At 42.8% G+C, this 23,706-nt stretch overlaps 1 protein-coding gene across 1 annotated transcript; it reads left to right on the top strand.

Annotated features, from left to right (window-relative positions):
• The first annotated feature begins 2,489 nt into the window (after positions 1 to 2,489).
• Positions 2,490 to 23,418, top strand: jcada (junctional cadherin 5 associated a). The gene is made up of 5 exons (XM_076110727.1): positions 2,490 to 2,854; positions 5,201 to 6,142; positions 7,624 to 9,577; positions 9,800 to 11,189; positions 23,186 to 23,418. The coding sequence occupies exons 1-5, from the start codon at positions 2,490 to 2,492 to the stop codon at positions 23,416 to 23,418; spliced, it is 4,884 nt and encodes a 1,627-aa protein (XP_075966842.1).
• Positions 23,419 to 23,706: the final 288 nt, after the last annotated feature.

Genomic DNA, 23,706 nt, shown 5'->3' with positions numbered 1-23,706 from the left:
GTCTGATACGGGCTTCTCCAACGCTGTAGGGACACCTGGTGTTGGTTCTTAATTTATAGCATAGGAGAAAAGTGTTTGCAATTTCAGAGAGACATTCCCGTTCATCAAATGAGTTTGAATAATCCGTTATGACAAATGAGCACAAATATTACCGCCTTGGTTCCATTTGGCCGGCATTTACAGTATGTCAGAGACACTATGTTATTGAACATATAGTCACTGGCCTGTTGCCCAGAAAGTTCAGCTACAGTTCATGAAATAACAGTGTACAAACTGTGCATGTCCCAGGTCTGCATGCTAGCAAATGAGCAAAACCAAATCCCCCCTCTTTTATTTTGTATCGACATTGGTCACAAGAACCTCCCCGACCAAACTCAGAGCTAGCCTCTCCTTGAGGAGATTAGTCAAAACGCAAATGGAAAGATTTCAACTCAACTAAAGTATTAACTGGGTAAGCGCCAAGAGTCAATCCTCCAAAACTAACAGGTTTAAGGTTTTAAATGAGAAAGATAATCGCATTAGCGAGCCAGACGTACAAAGAGAGCGGCATTTCACACTCTTAGATCCTGTTAATCACCTAGTAGGCTATCCTAGGCTTCAGGTACGAGGAGGAGGGAGGGAGGGAAATAGAGAGGGGCTAGCGATGCTGCCCTCTGAGTCAGGACTCCTTTCATAGATGGATTTTGTCATCTCTATGGGACTGTGGCTAAACAAATGCTAAGAAGCACAACAAATGCTAATCTGTTTGCAGCAGAATTAATTTTCGGTGAGGCTGCGTCGCCAGTCTGTTCTTCAAAACCGAAAGCAAGCAATCTGGCCGTGCCATTAAACGATCATAGTGTGTGATTGACTTTTAAACTGTCTGTACAGCATTTGATTCTGGCAACGAGTCTGGCGCCGCTGTTCCCGAATGCCATTTCTTATTAAGGACAGCCAGGTTGTTGGCAGTATGCTCCAGTGGAGAGTATTGAATGAGGGGGTCGCAGCAGCATCTGTCCTGTTGACAAGGCAGCAAGCATGACTTCATCAAGGGCGTTACATCATGATCACATGCACCCTGGGTATCACCAATTCAATTCTTCATCCGTCCTTGATACTAATACGTATAGCTTAGTCATTTTCTGGGGGCAGAAAGCAAAAGTCGTAATGCTTGTGTACCTTTTATATTCTTTGAAGATTATTAGGGTTTATTCAGTGTTGACAACTATTCCACCTTCAAGCCAAATTAAAACACTTTTAGCATTGGTGTTTGTCAAGGAGAACACACAGATAGGGTTTCACCTATCTATTATTCTAATTACTGAGTTTAAATAATGAGTAATTCATTAATTAATGCTTATTTTCTTGATTAATTGAGGTGTTGTGTAGTCTATAAAGTGCCATGTACTAGTGAAAAATGTCCATCCCGTTGTTACATGGCTTGTTTTGTCCAACCAGTTCAAAACCTGAATGTATTGTTGGCTATGATAGACGAAAATTCACATTTGAGGAGCAGGAAATCATGAAATCTTTTGCCATATTTTTTCGAGAATAATTGCATAACGAATTAATTTTGTGTCAATCGGCAAATCATTTTATCTCCACACGCAGACAAACACTGAAAAAGAAGGCACTGAGCATGCTGAATCCTTCCTTCCGATTCTGATATTCTGTAATTTTCAGAAATGAAGGTAGTAGTTTTGGAATATGTAAACCCGTATCCCAGACCGCCATTTATTTAGGGCATGCAGCTGAAAATATGTCCTCAATCCTTTTAGACTGTAACCAGAAAATACCTTTGAGATGAAGAAAAGATGTCGAGAGAGGGGATGCGGAAGTGAACGGAGAGGAACACAAACCCCCAGTTGCCTCATTGATGCAAAACATGAGCAGTGGTTGGCTACTAACAGCTACCTTGCAGCCACTGTATGGAAATCTACACCAGCAGCTCTCTGAAACGCCTGTTGCCACTGATCATCATGCTATTTAGGGTTGTTTCTGAGGGCGTTTGTTTACCTGACCAGCCTCATCAGTTCTGGACATAGATGGGTTTGGTGCCGGTGCTCTCCGAGTGAGATGGAAAGAGGGTTGTTGCTAGGAGGACTGGAGAAGAGAGGAGGGAGGGACGGGCTGCTGGGAAGGCGGGTGATTTCGGTTTTGTCGTGGTGGCTCAGAATTTGGGTTTGGAGGGGGCTCTTTTTTTTATTTTGTCCTCACAACTGTCCTTATGGGTTGGGACCCTTGACAAAAAACTGGACACGGGTAACGGGTATAATGGTTTTAGCGTCACCCTCTTTTCTCTGTCTCCTCATGTCGTCCCCTCTCTCTTGATTTTTTTCTCCCAGTGATGGCCTCAGCTGCGCAGCTGTGCCGGTGATCCTGCCGCTGCATGTAGGGAAGAAGCAGAGACGCCTTGACAACCGACCTACCTTCCTCTCTCTCTCTCTCTCTCAAAAAAAAAGGCAGAGAGAGGAAAAAAAGAAAACACACCAGCATAAACAAATGCGACCATGTACAGCGTGGAGGACCTCCTCATCTCTCATGGATACAAGCTGCCCAAGCATACCACCTCCTCCTCCACCCCCACCCCCGTGTCCTCGTCCCGCCATGCTCCCTCATCCTCACCGCCGTCCTACAGCAAACACCATGAAATCCTGGAGAAGAGGCCCGGCCCCAGGACAGTGAACGGCTACGAAAGGGGGCCTGGGATGCCTTATGGGAACGGTGGCGGATCCAGGCAGCCTCAAGCGTATGGCAGCAGCTGTCCCAACAACAACAACGAACCCAGGGACAGAGGCCTGTCCAGGCGGGAGGGCGAGAACCGGTGCCAAATCGACACCCACTCCTTGGGAGAGTCGCTGACCTCAGACAGCGGGTAAGAGAAAATCTGTGCTGTACCTTGACACCAGTGATGAGCGCCTATCCCGATTGACTGACGTGTGTCATCGATCTTTAATGATAAATGACACAATCATTCATTGTTATGATGCTTTGATGGAGCAGATTAATGAAAATATATACGTCATCACAGAGTTTTTTGCATGTGGATTTTGCATGGCCTCCTAAATGGAACTGCATAACACTGCTGCTCAGTCCCTTCTGCCATTTCAGGCTTCTGTCTTTCCCCTTGCGTTCAGCTCAGCTCTATTCCCTTCTCTCCTCCACTTCCCAATCAAGTCTTGGGCAAGGGAGAAGGGGTACTGTGGAGTTTTAATCTGCCACATGGGACCTCGGAGTTGTAATCAGAGCAGCTTTTGGGCAAACCTATGTGCCCCGTTTGAGCATGCCCAATCCTACACACACAGCCTGCCAGGTTTGTCAGCATACCCCCTTCCCCATTCTGCCCTCAAACATAGCCAATCTGCCTTACCGACGTCCATTCTTTCACAAGTATGTACCTACTTACATAATGCATTCCCCATCAATAATACAGGAGTCACATAGGGTGTATTTAAATATGTATATGGAGGATAGGCTATATTTAGCTTCGTCTGGCATTATGCAATTGAAACCCTCTTGGGTAGGGACTGTATGATATTTCCAGAGATATCGCCCGGCTGCAGCCTATCTGTTTTTTCCTCAAAACAGGATTGTTTAATTTGTCTATTTGCACCAGTTCTGGGGGCAAGTGTGCTGTAACTGAGACAAAGTCAATACAGCTGTTCCCATGTCCACACACAAATTAGGCAGGCTTTTTCCTTACATTTTGTTTGGCTGACTTTCTCTTCCCCCCCAATCCCTTTTTGCCACCAGCCAGTGACAGATCATCTGAAAATAGTCAAATGACCTTGAATAATGTCAGTGGTTGGTGTTTGTGTTTTTTTTCACTTTTCGCTTTTATTCTTTGAGACGAGTAATCCGCATTTTCATGTCGCCGCTCTGCCAGTGCTATCGGAGCATTCTGTTGGGAATGTGGGAATTGCTAAGACATATGTTCTGCGATTTCAGTCTGTTATTTGTTCATCCTTTTTTTCCACTCATCCAAATCCGTTTTGCCTGGCAGCTTTAGTTTAGATAAGGAACAGGCCTATCTTTGCACTCCCATTAGGCAGTGCTACTTAGACCCAATTAGGCTAATGATGGTAACTCATTACATAAGATGTCCTCAAATTCAGCAGATTGGCATTCCTAGCCCCCCTTCCCCCAGCAAACATCTCTGGCCAGTGATGATCATGGATGGAAATGTCAAGGACGCTCAGTGGCCTCGGCCTTGAGGGGGTGTACGCATGTGCTTGCGTCTTGTTTGCGTTGTCAGTCAGTCAGTCACTCCACAAATAGCCTGAAATGATCGGACTGTATGCAGACACCCATCGCATCTTGTTGTAGCCCATCAGGTCTGCCATCAAACATCCTCCCAGAGATATAGCTGGAGCTTTCCCCGCACTGGTTTAGAGAAATGCTGCTCATTTCCTCAGATTAGGAGCTAAAGAAAAGTGCAATACAAGGACTGTCAATGAAACGTCCTCTAAATTGTTGATCTGTCTTGGAGGACTCTGGGACTAACAGCCACTGTGTATCATTGTGTAATGTGTTCATTATGCTCCATGGAAAATCCCAATTACCAGACGCTGCACTGCTACTCATGGACATCTGTCTCCATCTAGTGGGAAATGCTTTCTTTTTTTTTTTTTTTATCTGTCATCATTGTTAGTTGTTATTTGCCTCTTACCATTGGCATTTAATGGCCCTGTATTATTGTATCTCAGTGTTTTAATTATTAGATTGCTTTAATGTTAACTTTGCTGTGAGTAGCTTACCACATTGCTTTGGCGTATCTCTAAATCAGATATAAACCAAAGGAACTTAAAGGTTGGGTTATGCTTGAAACAAACTAGTTTGTGCGACACATAGTCTGACCATGTCTGAAGGCAGAAGTGTTTATAGCTGTTCCAAACGGCCATGCTCCAAGGCTAGTTAGACAGCCTGCCATCATCAATCAAATATGGGGATAAAAGTAAACACTTTGGCTCAGTCTTTCATGAAAATAATTCATAGTGTTGAAAACAAAAAGGGGCAGAAGTAATTGCTTCAAAAGTAAGTTCAAACCCTTCTTATCTCTGCATACCTGTCCAATTGCTGTGTAAACTGGGCTTGCTTGTCAGATTGTAATAAAAACCCAGCTCTGAAGTGGGAAAGGAGGTGGCTTCAGACACTATCCAACCATCCAACAAGCGCTTTGATTGAAGCATAACAACACCTTTGTTTGTGTGTTTCCTCGCAGGTTCTGTGATGGCACAAGAGGTCCTCAGTCGCAGTCCAAGGATGTGTCCTACTGGAGGAGGAGAGGCCAGGACTTCACTGTGCTGCTGGACTATGCTGACCTCAGAGAGACTCATGGAGGAGGCCAGGGGGGTTACGGTAGGCCGGAGGGGTCTCAACAAGCAAGAGGCCAAGAATTGTCTGCAGAGGAGCGTCAGAGAGCAGCTCAGGAGAGGCAGCGCTGGGCAGCACAGGCCCAGGCTCAGGTGCAGGCTCAGGCCCAGGTCCAGGCTGAGGCCCGCTCTATGGAGAGGGAAGCAGTTCTCCATCATTGGAGGATGGCGAGTGAGAGGAAGTGCCAGAGCTTGGGGACAGATGAGTGGCGTCCAGCCGTGAGCTTTAGCCGCCAGCTGTCACAGAGTGAGGGTGAGCGTTGGGCACAGGAGCAGCAGAGACTCCATGCCAGGACACCAGAGGGTATGGTAGTCCATCCCAGGGCCAAAGCCAAATCCCAGTCCCTGCCGAGGATGCTGCAGCCTGAAAGCCTGCAATATGTGGACATAGACTCATCCGGTCTGGAACTCTTCAGGCGGGTCAATGGCCACCCACCATCACACCATGACCTTTACAGGCCGCCCCGCTGGCCGGAGAATGGCAGGCCGGCTAGTGCTAACCAACTCTCGATGACACCAAAGCCCCGCTTCACACGACCTCCCAGACCTCCCTCTTATGAGATGCACCAGCAGATCAGGGGAAGCTGTGAGATGTTGTCTGGTAGAGACTCAGTGATTCTCCAGGCCAGGGACAGAACCCCACTTCCATTATCAAGGACGGTTGACCCTCAACTGGACTATTTTGCACAGGACTCTGGACCTCCAGGATACAACCCTCCCCCATCATATAAAAGAGTTCCTATTATGGCAGGGGGGCGCCGGGGTTACGGTGAAATTGCTGTTGACTACAGGTACATTTTATTAAGTTAAACGTTTTTTCCCCTTTCACATAAATTAGCTGTGCTTTTAAATTGAAAACAGAGGGGCAACTTTCCAAAATAATTGCGTGGCTTTTGCTGCCGCTATGAGCTACCAAGCACATAGCATTTTGGTCCTCCTGTGCTTTTTGAACGTGTTTAAATTATGTAATGTGCAGAAATGTTCTCATGTCTATGCAAATGAGCCTCATTGCAAAAACAGTCAAGTTAACAAAGATCAGCACTGAGAGCCGCAAGTAGTCACAGTTAAATTATAATTGTCTTCAGAGGGTTGGAGGTATCTGAAGAGTATTTATAAGGGTTGTCACTCAAAGCTCATTTATTTTGGGATGCAGTGACAGTTCATGGAGTGTCAATGAACAAATAAAGCTCCCCTACATTACATTTCTGAAAATACATAAAACGAGAAAAAAACGGATGAAAAATAATGTTTAGAATATAAACAAATACACAAATGAGCCCCTACTGACAAGACCTCTCGCTCAGGCTGACTCTCACCCCTCACAACCGATGCATTGGTCTCATGCGCATTCATACTTTGCCACGTCGATAATTGCAGTCAGATGCAAAAAAGGGCAAATTGCACTCAGCTGCAAAACTTTTTGGGCTCGTTTGCGCTAAAATAACATGAGCACAATATCTTTGGTGAATTGGACCGTATGACGGGGCAGATAGCTGTTGCAAATGTTGCACAATTCATGGTGCTATCAGTGGCTGCAATCCATTCTTTATGAATTTTCCCTTGAGTGTGTATGGTCGGACTTCTTCAAGAGGCTGTAATGCTCGGTAGTGTAAACATGAGACTAAAATATATCTTTAATTCAGTGAAAGAAATGTGTAGCTCAGAGAGTTGTCAAAAGTACAGATCATCTACATATACCAAATGTTTCAAGATTATTTTTAAAATGATATGTACGGTTGTGTTTGATTTCTTTAAAGGACAGTAAAACTGAATATGAGCATTTAAATAATATTTTATTTGTAGGAAAATTCTCTGTGTTCATGACCACAGATTGTATAGCCCTTTAATCCTCTATGCCATGTCGCACCTGTATCTTAGATGACGCTCAATAACAAAGCATAAGAATCTACCTACCATATATTTATATTTTTAAAGCAGATTGTGATAGATCTCTTTGTATGGGTTCTATGTTATGTAATAACACTGGAGAGGCTCCTGTCTTCTCAAGATCATTATTTGTTCTCTGATTATATTCATTGATATTTAGAAATGTCTGTTCAGTGCAACAAAGGTACTTTTATATTGTATTCTAAAATTGAGTGACTAGTATTTTTTAGCATGCTAAACAGATACCGGAGTAGAGCAATATAATTTGTGGAGCATCACTTGAATCATTTTTTAAGCCTTCACTCTGCACACTTTTTATTCCTTTTTGGCTTGTTGGAGTTATTGTTGCAAAGATAAAGTGCAACTGTGTTGTTTTTACTTTTAGGTACAGAGGGGACATGTACCAGCAGATACACGTGGCTCCGGATGGATCTCACTGGTTCACCAGACATCCAGCTGGTTCCTGGCCTGATCCCCATAGAGAAAGAAGCATGAAGCAACTTTACCCTGTGTATACTACCCAGGAGCACCCCGGTGGAGGGATCCAATACATCCCCTTTGATGACCCCCGTATCCGCCATATTTCCTCAGCCCTGAGTGGCAACTCTCTGACGGATGCTGACAAGATCCGGCACATCCGTAATGAGCTTCCCAGTGTCACAGTGTCAGAGCCTGCATCCAGTGACAGTGCCTTTTTGCCCCCGCCATTGGGGCCTTTCATCGCTGCCAAACTGGCCGATGATGCTAACCAGACGTCTTCTAGCGACTTCGACAATGACAATAACAGGTGGCACAGTGATTTGCACAAAAAGGCTATCGATAACTTCCCAGCAACTGACCAAAACTGCAACAGATATCCCAAAAACCAACGTCCTCCTTCATCTCCCTCTTCAGCCTTCCAGGCCCCGTTAACAAGAAGTTGTTCTCGTCAGGGGTCCAGCTCAGATCAGGTCTTTGCAGAAACCATCACCCAAGTGAAGAAAATTGTCCCAGATTCAGGGCCAGAGAACACTAAAAAAAGAGTGAGTGAGACCATCTTCTGCCTTGTGTCTGTCCCTGTTCACACACCAATCAACATTAGCAAAGACTTAGCGGCTGATCAGAACAACAATGAGACAATACCAAGCCTGACTGTCACTAACACAGGGACTTTTGCTGTGGGCCTCAAAGAGAGCCCCAACGTGCGGAGCAAGTCGGTGAATGAGATGCTCATTAAACCCCATTACTCTCACTTTCACACCAGCAGCACATCCTCAATGAGGAACTACAAGAGGGCTCCTCTAAGGAAGGAGATAATAGATGCCTGGGCACTTCAAGCCAGGGAAGACAAAGAGTTGTGCTATGCCGGGTCCTGGCCTGGAAACCAGTACCGTAACCAGGAAACCCAGACTGGCTCACCTTTGACATTGGTGAAAAGTCCAGAACCCCAGAGTCCTCCTGGGGGACAAGAGCCTATTCAATCTGTCTCAGATAAAACCACAGATATTGGTGTGGGGCCAGAAAGTAGCTCTTCTTATGGTTACCCCATGGCAGGCCAGAAAAACCTTCATCCCTCCAGCAACAGCGCATTCTCCCGTCTTAGCCTCAGCCCAACTCAAACGACATGCCTCCAACCCTCACAACAAGACCTATCCTCCCCATCGAAGGCCTGGGATCAAGGAGAGCAGCCGTCGTCCCCCAGGAAGAGCAACTCCAATCCCCCTGAGACTGCAGAGCAAGTGACCTTTGGTCAGTTTCTTTTAAAGCCAGTGAACCGTCGACCCTGTGATGCTATTGGAGAACTGGAGACCATTAATAAGAAGATGGAAGACACAATCAGCAAAAGATCCAATGTGGGTCAGTGCATTGACGATCTAGATGGGGCGAATAAGAGATTAGACCAGTTTCAGTCAGGAGCACATTTCACTGCTTGTCCAGAATCAGGCAGGGAAGCAATCAGTCTTCCACCAATGCACATAGAAAAACCTAACAATTTAAAAGTCAGATCTATGTCCTTAGCTTCTACTGCTGATCTGGACTCCATGGACATTAAGAGTGCTTTCTCCAGACCACAGGCCAACAACATACCATCAACCAATGAATTACCCATTCTCTCCAACCCAAGCTGCAGAGACAGTTGCCTCCTGCCCTCACTAACCCCACACAATGAGCCAAACCGGCCCTATGGGCAGGATATCCCAGTCCCTCAAGAGTCCTTGCTGAGGGATGTAGGGTTAACTGTCTACACAGAGACTCCTGGTGGTCCTGGAGAGCCAATGCAGCGTTCACTGTCCGTCCCATCGCCACTCGATCATAAAGAGTTTAGTCAGTCAGTGCAGCTCCCGTGGGAGAGCAGGACAGTACTTGTTAAAAATAGTGGTAGCCCTGAGCACAATTCAAATAAAGAGCTTCAAGCTGAGGTAGAGACTGAGAGAAAGCCTAAATCAGACAATGTTTTACCATTTAGGGGTGAGGTGAATTTAAGAATCTGTAGAACCAGGAGTGAAAGCAGCAGATCACCTCAAAAAGAGGCTTCACCACATATCACCAGGCTGACAAGGGGGGTTTCTTTTGTGTTAAAGGATGATGATGGCAATGGGAGATATGCCATCTCTGAGCCTCTGACCTACAAGAATGACTCGACCATGGCAGATAAGCACCTCGAGAACTTACTGATTCGGGAGAAAGCCAATTCTTTACCTGCAGAAGACCTCAGCAACCTGTATGAGGTCAAGTACGCAAAAGGTATCCCTGAAAATGAGTCCATCGAGCAGAGGGCTGCCAGAATCCTGGGTATAGCTGTTCCAGTGGAGTCCTTGGCTGTGGCTGACAACGAGGACGATATGGATACCTATGTAGTTGAGAAACTACACAGTCGAGGCGAAGAGACACAGCAGGTGATAGGAGAGTGTGAGCAAGTCAAAGATGAGTCCCTGATTGTTCAGGGAGCAGAGACAGAGGAGGTCATGGGGACAGAATCAGGAGTAGACCACCAGGAAGGAGACGGACAAAAGCACAGCAGCAACCACAGTGATGGTGAAGATACTGAGATTCAGTCCCTGTTGGTACTTGACCTGCCCGAGTTCCCGCCTCATACGCTTCCCCTATCCCTCCCCGTCACCCCTAATGACAAGCTAGCACTCAGTACGTGCAGTGTGGAGAGGAGGGGGCGAGGTGGAGCATGCAAACTAATCGAATCTTTGCAAGATAAGCTATCCTCTTCTGCTGCCGCATCTGCTACATCTCTGGGCAGGTCAACCCCAGACAGAATGGCCCGTCTGAAAGAGCTGGACTCAGTGTCTCGAATAAGACGCCTTAGCCTCAAATGTACAGATTCTGGAGGAGAAGTTGATTCTGAGGAGAGGGACGGTGACAGAGAGGAGAGTGAAGTTCAGGAAGTCACAAAGGAGGAAGTTGTGGAGCAACGAGAAGAAGAAAATTATGAAAAACCAGAGGAAGGAGGGAAGGGCGAGGAGAACCCAGATGCGCATGAGACTGCACATGAAACACATGACAAGTTGGGAGATCCTAAAGAAGATTGTAAACCTAAAGAAGAAGCAAATGAAGGGATATGTGAGGAAGAGCAAAGACAAGAAGAAGAGGCGGTAGACATGAATGTTGAGATTGCACTAAAAGCTGGGAATGAAGAGAGTAAAGAAGTAGATGTTGACATAAAAAAGGGAGCGTCAAACAGAGAGGTGGAGCTTAAAATTGTGGGGCATGACAAAGAAAAGCCTTTGGAGACAGTTAGAGATGGACAGAATACAGCAGAGGTCAGTAGAGGTGAGGCAACTCGAGATGCTGAGGGACAACAATTGCCCAAACCAAAGCAGCGCACCAAGCTGCAGAAACCTCCTCTTCTTCCTAAACCGCGCAGTGTTCCCAAGAGAGAAATAATGCTGCCTCTCAGCTTCAGCACTGGGACCTGTGGCCCCTCGAATATGGAGGATGAGGAGATGCTCTCTGTATCAGGTGGGTACAAAGGAACTAAGAGATTAACCATTTGTTCTTTTATTTTGACTTCAAAGTGAAGCAGAATCATATATTATAATGTATGGGTATTAGCTATGTAAAAATGTGTATACTACAGGTATATTATTCTGTACACAGAAACATATATTGCATGTCTGTCAGTCCTGGGAGAGGGATCCCTCATCAGTTGCTCTACCTGAGGTTGCCGCCATTTTTCCTCAGTTAAAGTTTGATCTAGTGTTAAAGGGATAGCTCTACATTCCTGATCATTTCCAAGAATGTTGACAAAGTAACTGCTTACATTCAGTGTTTGGAGGCTTTCACATCAGGGGCCCAGATCCAAGCACACTTGACCCCAAAGTTTGTTTGATTAGTGTGAGCAGTGTGTACTGTACTAACTGTGGGCGGGTCTACTTGAAAAAGATACTATACTATGAATTACTGTTCACGTGTACTCGGGTACAGTGCACATCAGGTGTGAAAACCAAGTGTTCCCCAATCTCGTCTTCTGAACTGCACAGCCATGGGTGATAAAGCAGGTATGGGCTTAGGATCTCGCGATTGGGCAGCGGTTCTCTACACTGTAGCGACAACATAAATGTCACATAGATGTAGCATGTGCTCAAGTGCGGAACATTGCTAACGTGAAAGCTGAGCGGTGGGGAAGTGGAGAGGGGGGACAATTGAGGTCATTATTTAACTCTGACAAACGATGAAGAACTTCACAGGGTACCTTTTAATATCTACCTTTTTAAGGGCCAATAATATCGTACTGCCTCGTTTTGATTGTATTGTCTCATCTTTTCTTTCTTCTCTTTTCTAATCAGACTCCTACGACCCCAGTCAAGTCGAGAGAGTGTAACCTCTGACACTGCCTTCGCCACTGCGGAAATCTGTCTTTCTCAAGTTAATAGCTTTTTCCAACAACAAAGGCTTTCATCTCACCTCGCGGCTTAGTGAGCCGTGACCCCTCCAATATTGTTACGCATTACTTCTCACAGAACTGACTGTCCTGGTGCTGCGAGAGCATTTTTACAGCCAAATAAAGGTACCACCGGTGCCAATTCTCCAGGCCTTTTCAACCCCGCCGTCCTCGTCCTTCCATTCTCTCCAAAAGAGTATTTGCTCAAGCAAGTTGACTTCCTCCTTTTCAAATTGTCCCACGTATTTAGCTTTTGGAAAAATGCATGTCATTATTCCCGTCTGCACTTGGGCTCCTTCTCGAGCTTGGGTGTTGAAAAATGAATGTAAAAGTGCTTCTGCTCAACAAACAAAAGAAATGTAACAGGAAAAAACAAAACAAGAAGGCAACAGTATTGCATTACAATCAGTATTAACCTACACCAAATGTAAATAAGAAAGAGTTATAAGATTTTATTAAGAATATAAAAATCAATTTAAGTCATTTAATTGCAGAAAGAATTTATATTTTCTTATCTATGTTAAGAAAAGACTAGATTTTTGGAAGTGTAGTCTTTGGGTGTATTACTAATAATGAAACCCCCTGTTCTTTATTCTTATACTTGTGTGATAGAGAATGTACTCAAAGAGCATTGCAATGAGAAACACTGTGGTCCTTGAATAGTTTCACATAAGAGCAATATAGTCGTCGTATATGGGACATATACGACATGATTTGAGTAGCAAGGAGCTGATCTCATTTAAACGTCTGCTTCAAAGCGCTACCTTTTGGTACAAGTATTAGGTTTGCACTGCTGAGATTATTGGCTTTATGTTACCAGTGAGCACCTGATAATCTCTTCAAATACTCAGAGATTACACTCATCCCGTTCTCCGGCACCGTCAGTCTCCGCATCAGCGATCGACATTGTGCGTCAAAACGTCTGATTTGAGAGTTATTTTTGTTTGTCCTCATACTGTTGAAGAAGAAAATCTATATTTTGTGGCAATAGCAGAAGTCTATATTTAACCGTGGAGTTTTCCTTTGTTCACAGTGATTTCAGAAGTGCTTTTGTTTTTGCGCAGGAAATAATAGATGTAGCTATATTGATCGCAGTGTGCCTTGTACACACTGTTTCTGTGGAGAACTTCATTTGTGTGTAACACATCCAGTGTTGTCAGTTTAAGAATCTTAATTTAAATTGGACATCAGTGATTCCTTTTAACATTGAAGAAAGACATTTGGAGTTGTTTTGGCAATAATAATAATAGTATTTCAGCCGAACAAGCTTGATATTGATGCTGTACAGAATATTGCTGTTGGAATACTAATCACATAATCACAATATCTGAACATGTTCAATACTTTAATGTTGACATATCAGTGCTTTTGTGTGTTGTGGGCAGAACTGGCAATTGGTTTACACTCACTTCACTTATGGGGTAGCAATACAAGAAATTAAAAAACATACCAAACCAAACTTTATGCTATGCATTGGACATCTACATTTACTGGGTGTAATACCAAAATTCAAAGCTAAAACTGCAACTTCTGGTTCTGCTTGTTTGACCCTGTCACTCTTTGATCCAGTATTTGATGTTGGACGTGTTGGATCTGGTTGTAGACGTGCATAGAAGTAGCTCTGACTGGAGTTCATCAGTGGATGCTCAGTGCGAGGTTTTGTCTTTGTCCTGTTGCCAACCCAGTACCCGTACCTCTGTGTTCCAGATAACGTGTTATCGTAGGTCTTTTTGTACTACAAGTTCTTTGTAACATGATATAGACTATTGGTGCACATCTTGCTTTGATATTTTCTATTTTCATATAGAAGTATGTACAGCTTCTTTTGTATGTGCGTGGCATCTTTTTTTTTTCCTCTTTATTTTTTTTGTGCATGAAATGCCTAAGAAGTCACAGAGAGGTGTATTTGCATATAATTGCATTTGGTACTATATAGTCTATCCAATAAACAACTGTTATATTTCATATAATGTATATTTTATTTTCAAAAAGTTATGCTACATATTTAAAACAGAACACGGTATTTTTAGATTATTGTGAAAAGGGAACTGTTTTTGAAGGCACAATATTTGTCTATTTAAAATGATCATTGACAGTGACGATGATCAGAAATAGAGACAGGTGTGTGCTATTGTACAGTACTGCAGACTATTCATAAATAAAAGTCTTTGCATGAAACATTTTGTCTCCGATTTTGTTACAATAATAAATATACATTATTTTATGCAAGGACAAAGTTTTGACAGTTATATGCACATTTTACAATAATATAAGGTGATGTATGTACATAATATGTATGTGGATAATAAACATCGAACAAAAAGTTAGTGTTTGGTAGATTATTTCTCTGTTGTAACAATGCTTCTTGGCAATGAATTTTATACCGTTGGAAAGCCTGTTTAGTTACCTTTTAAACGCTGCACCATTTGTAAGGAACATGCATTTCTGGTGTAACAGGAAGGCACGGAGGACAGAAATTAGTGGCAGCGCAGCAATCATAGGCAGAGTCAGTACTGCAGGTTTTTAAGGGTTTTTAATCCAACAAACCTCAACCAACACAAAACAGAAAACGTAGCTCCTTCCAGAACTCGATCACTTAACTCTATAACTAAACTAAAACAGCCGGGCCGCTAGCCGACTTACCGGCTTAGTCTTCTTCTCCTCTCGTCGTCTTCCCTTTGCTCTTCTTCTTTAAATTTGATTGGCGGGTCGCAACCAACTTGCATAGGTGCATACCGCCACCTACTGTACCGGAGTGTGCAGTTTCAGGGTAACATTTTCTTCACTGTTCTGATGATACAAAAAAAAAAATTTATAACAATAATATATATATATATATATATATAACTAGTAAATAAACCTAAACAACACCTACTACCAACTAAATCCTACGGTCTAATCCCGTTTCTTTAAGAAATCGCAACAGTGCCCTGCAGCACTCTCGCCATTCTCCGTCCACTGCCAGAACTCCCTCCAAACTCCACTTCCGTCCCAACTGACATATTTTTTGCTTCAAGATGTACCTGTCTGAGTTGTATCTTTGACATTTCAGGATAACATGCTCCACGTCTTCAGTAACATTACAAATAGTGCACTTATCTGAGTCCATTTTTGCCATTAAATACAAAGTTGCGTTAAGTCCTGTATGTCCGAATCTTAACCTTGATATTATGACCTCCTCTCTTCTATACTTCCCTTTGTATGTCTTCACATTTATGGATTTCTGAATGTTATAATAATGTCTTCCTTTGTTGTCGTCGTCGTCCCACTTCTTCTGCCATAACTCCCGTCCTGCCTCTCTTATTAATGCTTTAGCTTCCCCCTTTCCAAAAGGAATATTCAATATCTCCTCTTCTTTTAGTTTTAGTGCTCTCTTTGCAATCATATCTGCTCTCTCATTGCCCTCCACACCTACAGTGGGGCAAAAAAGTATTTAGTCAGCCACCAATTGTGCAAGTTCTCCCACTTAAAAAGATGAGAGAGGCCTGTAATTTTCATCATAGGTATACTTCAACTATGAGAGACAAAATGAGAAAAAATAAATCCAGAAAATCACATTGTCTGATTTTTAAATAATTTATTTGCAAATTATGGTGGAAAATAAGTATTTGGTCAATAACAAAAGTTCATCTCAATACTTTGTTATATACCCTTTGTTGGCAATGACAGAGGTCAAACGTTTTCTGTAAGTCTTCACAAGCTTTTCACACACTGTTGCTGGTATTTTGGCCCATTCCTCCATGCAGATCTCCTCTAGAGCAGTGATGTTTTGGGGCTGTCGCTGGGCAACACGGACTTTCAACTCCCTCCACAGATTTTCTATGGGGTTGAGATCTGGAGACTGGCTAGGCCACTCCAGGACCTTGAAATGCTTCTTACGAAGCCACTCCTTCGTTGCCCGGGCGGTGTGTTTGGGATCATTGTCATGCTGAAAGACCCAGCCACGTTTCATCTTCAATGCCCTTGCTGATGGAAGGAGGTTTCCACTCAAAATCTCACGATACATCTTTCCTTTACACGGATCAGTCGTCCTGGTCCCCTTGCAGAAAAACAGCCCCAAAGCATGATGTTTCCACCCCCATGCTTCACAGTAGGTATGGTGTTCTTTGGATGCAACTCGGCATTCTTTCTCCTCCAAACACGACGAGTTGAGTTTTTATCAAAAAGTTCTATTTTGGTTTCATCTGACCATATGACATTCTCCCAATCCTCTTCTGGATCATCCAAATGCTCTCTAGCAAACTTCAGACGGGCCTGGACATGTACTGGCTTAAGCAGGGGGACACGTCTGGCACTGCAGGATTTGAGTCCCTGGCGGCGTAGTGTGTTACTGATGGTAGCCTTTGTTACTTTGGTCCCAGCTCTCTGCAGGTCATTCACTAGGTCCCCCCGTGTGGTTCTGGGATTTTTGTTCACCGTTCTTGTGATCATTTTGACCCCACGGGGTGAGATCTTGCGTGGAGCCCCAGATCGAGGGAGACTATCAGTGGTCTTGTATGTCTTCCATTTTCTAATAATTGCTCCCACAGTTGATTTCTTCACACCAAGCTGCTTACCTATTGCAGATTCAGTCTTCCCAGCCTGGTGCAGGTCTACAATTTTGTTTCTGGTGTCCTTTGACAGCTCTTTGGTCTTGGCCATAGTGGAGTTTGGAGTGTGACTGTTTGAGATTGTGGACAGGTGTCTTTTATACTGATAACGAGTTCAAACAGGTGCCATTAATACAGGTAACGAGTGGAGGACAGAGGAGCCTCTTAAAGAAGAAGTTACAGGTCTGTGAGAGCCAGAAATCTTGCTTGTTTGTAGGTGACCAAATACTTATTTTACCGAGGAATTTACCAATTAATTCATTAAAAATCCTACAATGTGATTTCCTGGATTCTTTCCCCCCATTCTGTCTCTCATAGTTGAAGTGTACCTATGATGAAAATTACAGGCATCTCTCATCTTTTTAAGTGGGAGAACTTGCACAATTGGTGGCTGACTAAATACTTTTTTGCCCCACTGTACATGAGCAGGAACCCAGCAAAATTGAACATTTATTCCCAGTCTTTGAAGTCTCAACATTATCAGAGATATTTCCATCACTAAATCCTCTCTAATTGTTTGTTTTGTCTTCAGGCTGTTTAAAGCTGCAACAGAATCAGAACAGATGACCACTCTCTCAGGCCTGACCTCTTCTACCCATTGCAGTCCCAAGATTATTGCAATAATTTCAGCAGTAAAGACAGACAATCTGTCATTAATTCGTTTGCATATTGTCACACTAAATTCTGGTATGAACACCCCTGATCCTACGTGTCCATTCCCGTTCTCTTTAGATCCATCTCTATAAATCTGCAGATAGTTATAATAATTATTATTGATGTATACTTGAGTCTGATGTCCAATGTCATACAATTTTCTTTCCATCCATTTTTTCCTCTCTTCTATGAGTGTTAAATCCACATTGTGCACTGGGAGTATCCAAGGAGGAACATTTCCCCATACTACATTGGGCCCATACTCTAACCCAGTTAAACCGTATTCTTTGGCTATTGCACTGATTGTCCAACCAAACCCTTTGCCTTTACTTTGGGTGTATTCCCAGCATTCATACAGCACATTTGTTACGGGAAGTTCCTCTGCAGATCCCTTTAACTTCACCCAATATGACAAAGCTAGTTTTGATCGTCTTAGGCTTAATGGCAGTTCGTCAGCTTCTACCAGAAGTGCGTTGTTTGGGGTAGATTTAATTGCACCCAAACTAAGTCTTAGAGCTCTGAACTGAATTCTATCTAATGCTTGTAATGTACTCTTGGCAGCTGTTCCATAAACCATACATCCATAATCTATACATGCTCGTATAATAGCCCTATAGATATCCATTAGTGACCGTTTATCTGCTCCCCATTGATGTCCAGAAACCGCTCTCATAACATTGAGCACCTTTTTACATTTAGTTTCAAGATGCTTAATATGAGTTCTCCACAAACATTTTTCATCAAACCATAAGCCTAAATATTTAAACTCTGTCACCCTCTCCATACTTTGTCCATATAATTTAAGATGAGTATTGCTTATATTTCTCTTTCTGGTAAATAGCATGTAGCAAGACTTATCAACAGACATCTTAAACGCCCAGTCATACGACCACTTTTCAACATTGATTATAGCCTTTTGAATTTTACTGATCACATGTCTAATATTTCTTCCCCTTTTCCATATTGCTCCATCATCAGCATAGAGCAAGGAGCCAATATCTCTGTCAATGTCCATAAAGACGTCACTTATCATAATATTAAATAATATAGGGCTAATAACACTACCTTGAGGGATCCCATTTACTATAGTGAATTCTTCTGACACGGCATCTCCAACTTTTACCTTGAATGATCGTCCAGACAAAAAATCCAATATCCAGTTGTACATCCTTCCACTAATACCTATTTTATACATTTTAATCAATAGGCCCTCTCTCCACATGGAGTCATATGATTTCTCTATATCAAAATAGACTATAGCCATAATCTCCTTCATACTTATTGCTTTCTCTGCCTCGTTGCTAACTTTTATCAATGCGTCAAGTGTCGATCTACCTTTACGAAAGCCATTCTGAGATTTATTTAGCAAGCCCCTTTGTTCTATAAAATGAGTTAATCTGCTCGTGATGATCTTTTCCATCCACTTGCACAAATGAGATGTCAGTGCTATTGGTCTATAATTGCCAGCATTAGCTAGGTCTTTACCAGGTTTACCAAAAGGTAGAATCAAAGCACTCTTCCAGCTGCTTGGCATTACACCTTCCCTCCAAATCATATTAAACAATTTACGAATAATTTCCAAGGCTTCTTCTGGTAACTGTCTAAACATAGCGTAGCATAGTTGGTCTTGACCTGGAACAGTATACCCACTTCCCTCCAACGCTGTTTTCAGCTCCTGTATTGAAAACTTCATATCAAGAGGTGTTCCTTCATTGACCTTTTTCTTTTTAACTTCTGTATGTGCTGCTAAAATTTCTTCTTTTCTCTGTCTGTGCCTCTCATGTAAATGACTTCCGCTATGAACATTTGCAAACTTCTTCCCCAATAACGCAGCTTTCTCCTCATTTGTAATTGCCCGATATTCTCCGTCTATCAAAACTGGGATTTTAATTGATTTTCTTTTCCCACTCATCTTTTTGATCATCGCCCAAACATCACGTAACTCTATTTCTCTTCCAACAGCTGAACAGAATTGCCTCCATGCATTCCTCTTTGATGACTTAATAACTTTCTGTACTACCGCTCTCTTTCTTTGATAATCGATCAGATTATCTTGAGTCAAAAGACTTCTTAACTTTCTGAAGGCACGATTTCTTTCTTTAATGGCATTTTTACATTCATCATTCCACCATGGAACCATTTTCTTTTTCCCATTCACCTTACTCTTAGGAATGCATATTGATGCAGCACCAATAATCATAGAGGTCACTACTCTCGAACAGCTGTCCACATTACTCTCAATAGATATTTCTTCACATGACTTCCTACAACATTCTTTAAATTTTCCCCAGTTAACTTTAGGAAAACACCATCTTTCTATTATATTGCCCTTCTGAGTAAAGATACTACAATTTAATGAACACCATATAGGATAGTGATCACTATATTAGATTCATTCATTGTATTCCATTCACACAAATTACTCATATTTCCTGAGACTAATGTAAGATCTAAGCAGGATACTGAATTTCGAGTAACATCTACCCTGGTACCGCTTCCATCATTAAGACAAATTAATGATCTTTCCTCTATAAATTCTTCAACTACCCCTCCGTTGGCATCAGTGACCTCACTTCCCCATAATGTATTGTGAGCATTAAAATCTCCACACCAAATTTCTCTTTTTCCAATATTTCCTGATATCTCGTCAAACATTTCCATAGATAGCTTTTTACAAGGATTATAGAAGTTCACTAACTTAATATCTCCTCTTGGACTACATACTTCTATCATAATACAATAATACTGTTCTGGAACATTAATCTTTCTATATGCTAAGGTATCCTTAATAAATGTTACACACCCTCCACCTTGTTTTCCAATTCTATCACATCTGACAGAGCTGTATCCTGAAATGACGAAGTCCAATTGAGGAGTTTCTTGAACGCAAATAACATCTGGTGTAACTGTCAGATCAGCTACAACCTTCTTGAATTCTTGCCCATTTGCAATTAGACTTCTGGCATTCCATTGTAGGATATGCAACACCATTATGAGGTTAATCACCCTGAACCTGTCCATCATAGTTGGGAGGGTTCAACATCTTGTGAATCAGATCAGCCTTAACTTCTTTAATCCCCAGTATCTCTATGGCTGCCTCTACGATTGTCTTTATTCTGTCACTTTTTCTCTTTTGTTGAATTGCCAAATTCATAGTTTTGCAGATGAAGGCCACGAAACAGATTTGATCTACAATTAGTGTGTCCTCATTTATCTCTTTTATGCATGGATTTAACTCTGTTTGACTCTGATCTAGGGCAGGGGGAAGGTCCACAGGAGGTTGTCTAATCCCAGATTCTCTTATATCATTCCTGTGGCTTTCCCTGGGTGTAACTTTATCCTTTTCCTTCACTTTTTTAGCTGCTTCCGCATAAGACACTTGATTAAGTATTTTATATTTCTGCACTTCCTTTGCTTGTATTTGAACTGTGCATCCTCCAAAAGCAGCGCTGTGTTCACTGCCGCAATTACAGCGTTTCATTTTTACATCTTGACCACATTTTCCGTATTCATGCTCGCCTCCACATCTTGCACATCTCTGCTTCCCCTTACATTGCCCTGCGGTGTGTCCCATTCTTTGACACTTGAAGCATCTTAAAGGAGCTGGAATAAACTCTTTTACATCATAACTCATATATCCTATTCTTATTTTTTTAGACAAGATATTTTCAAACTCAAGCAGCACTGATAGGCTATCAGTTTTCATTCCATTTCGACTTATTTGCAGTCTGGAAGCTTTCACTACCTTTCCTCCTTTCACTTTCTTAATTATCTCATCTATGGACACCGACAATGGCACATCCTGTATAACACCTCTCAGCTTTGAAACGCTCCCAGGAATATGACAGCTGATCCTTTCTCCATTCAAAGTTTCTGCTCCGAGGATCTTCTCTCATTGCCTTTGATCTGTAGCAAAGATCAAAAGACGCCTGTTGCTTAAAAACTTGGCAAACTTAATCTTTCCTATTTCCTTCTCTATTGCCTTTGTCAGTTTTAACGGGTGATAATGGGCCCCTTCATTCTTAAACGCAATCACAACTTTCCATTCAGTTGTATCATCCTTCCCCACACTTGATCTAGTAGCCTTCACTTTTTTACTCTCCTCGCCAAAATCACTTCCGGAGCGGCCTGGACTGCCGCTCCCCTTTCTCCTCTTTCTGTTAGCTTCTTGCCATGGCATATTATCACTCTCACCATCTGAACTATCACCCATGATATCTGCATTCACGGTACAGTTGTTGTTCAACCACACAATTCTGTTCTCTTCTCGTAATCCACCTCTTTTCCAACAAACTTTCTTTCTCTGGTCTCGTCGCACACTGATGACGTCCTCCAACTCCTCAGGCTAGTCTGGACTCGCTCTGACAGAATGGCCGGTTGCTCCCCCCCCCTCCCTCTTCCCTTTGCTCTGTTTCTCTCCTGGCCTTTTGTTCCCCTCCCTGATGAGGAGATCCGGATCAGGTGTGTCTCCTCCCACACCTGATCTCAATGCTCTCATCAAGGAGAGGGTGGAGCCTTCTGGCAGGAATGTAGCTGCCAGCCACTACCCTGCCCCTCAGGCCCTTACACTGGGATGAGCAGCACAGCTGAGTATGTGGGTTGCGCCCATGAAAAATTTGCCAAATCTTCTCTGCCAATGCCAAACAGCTTATTCTGCTGTTGCTATTGACCGTCAGGCCCGTTTGCGCTGGTGTCGGCAACACCTGCACTGGAACCTGAACATGTGGAGGAACGTTATGTTCAGGGATGAGTCCAGATTCTGTCTAAGGAAGTTGGATCGTAGGGTCAAAGTGTGGAGAAGACGGGGAGAACGCTATGCTGATTGCTGCACCGATAGAGTAACACCTTTTGGTGGAGGCAGTGTGATGGTGTGGGGCGACATCTTCATTGGAGGCAATCTCAATGCCGAGAGATATCGAGATGAGATTCTGCAACCAGTGGCAATCCCATTTCTCCACAGTCTGGGACAGAGCGGGGTTTATCAGAGACTACCTCCAGAATTTGGGAGTAGAGAGGATGGAATGGCCTGCCAACAGTCCTGACCTCAACCCAAGTGAACACCTGTGGGACCAGCTGTTCGTGCCAGAGTGACCAACACAACCACATTGGCTGACTTGCGACAAATCCTGCTTGAGGAGTGGAATGCCATCCACACAGCAGTGTGTGACCAGGCTGGTGACCAGCATGAGGAGGAGGTGCCAGGCTGTTGTGGCTGTGTACGGTTCTTCCACACGCTACTGAGGCTCCTGTTTGTTAAATGAATAAATTGTAAAATTGCCAATATGTCTTGTTTCTTCCTTGTAACTGATAGACTTCAATCATCCAATCCACCAAACAACACCAAACAAGAGTCGATAGCAACAGCAGAATAAACTGTTTGGCATTGGCAGAGAAGATTTGGCAAATTTTTCATGGGCGCAACCCACATACTCAGCTGTGCTGCTCATCCCACAAATGCATGTTCCTTACAATTGGGGCACCGTTTGAAAGGTAAATAAACAGGCTTTCCAACGGTATAACATTTATTGCCAAGAAGCATTGTTACAATAGAGAAATAATCTACCAAACACTAATTTCCGAACTTTTTGTTCGATGTCTATATATATGTATGAACCATATATATATTTTTATGTATGTGTGTATATGTATGTATATATATTTATATATATATACTGTATATATTTATCGCTGATGACACCACTATAGTAAGACTGATATCAAACAACGAGGAGGCGCATTACAGAGGAGGTACAACATCTGGTTGAGTGGTGTACTGACAATAACCTGGTCCTTAACACTATAAAAACCAAAGAGATCATCTTGGATTTCAGGAGAACCAGGAAGACCACACCTCCACATAAACGGTGAGGAGGTGGAGAGTCTAAGTGACATCAAATTCCTGGGAATCCACATCACAAAGGATCTGACATGGGCCCTTAACACCTCCCACCTGGTGAAGAAAGCCCAACAGAGGCTCTTCTTCTTGAGACAATTCTCTGCCACTGCGCCACCGTGTGGTACACCAGCTGCACAGCAGAGAACCGGAGAGACCTGGCCCGGATAGTTAAAACAGCGCATTTTTTTATCTTTAGTAACATTTTTATTCCTTTTGTGTATTTTTATCTTTAGTAACATTTTTATTCCTTTTGTGTATTTTTATCTTTAGTAACGTTTTTATTCCTTTTGTATATTTTTATCTTTAGTAACATTTTTATTCCTTTTGTGTATTTTTATCTTTAGTAACGGTTTTATTCCTTTTGTATATTTTTATCTTTAGTAACATTTTTATTCCTTTTGTGTATTTTTATCTTTAGTAACGGTTTTATTCCTTTTGTATATTTTTATCTTTAGT

Source organism: Anarhichas minor, unplaced genomic scaffold (genome assembly GCF_050575085.1).
Source record: "Anarhichas minor isolate MPS153535 unplaced genomic scaffold, ASM5057508v1 ptg000001l, whole genome shotgun sequence".
Lineage (NCBI taxonomy): Eukaryota > Metazoa > Chordata > Actinopteri > Perciformes > Anarhichadidae > Anarhichas > Anarhichas minor.
This window is presented reverse-complemented; position numbering and strand designations above follow the sequence as displayed.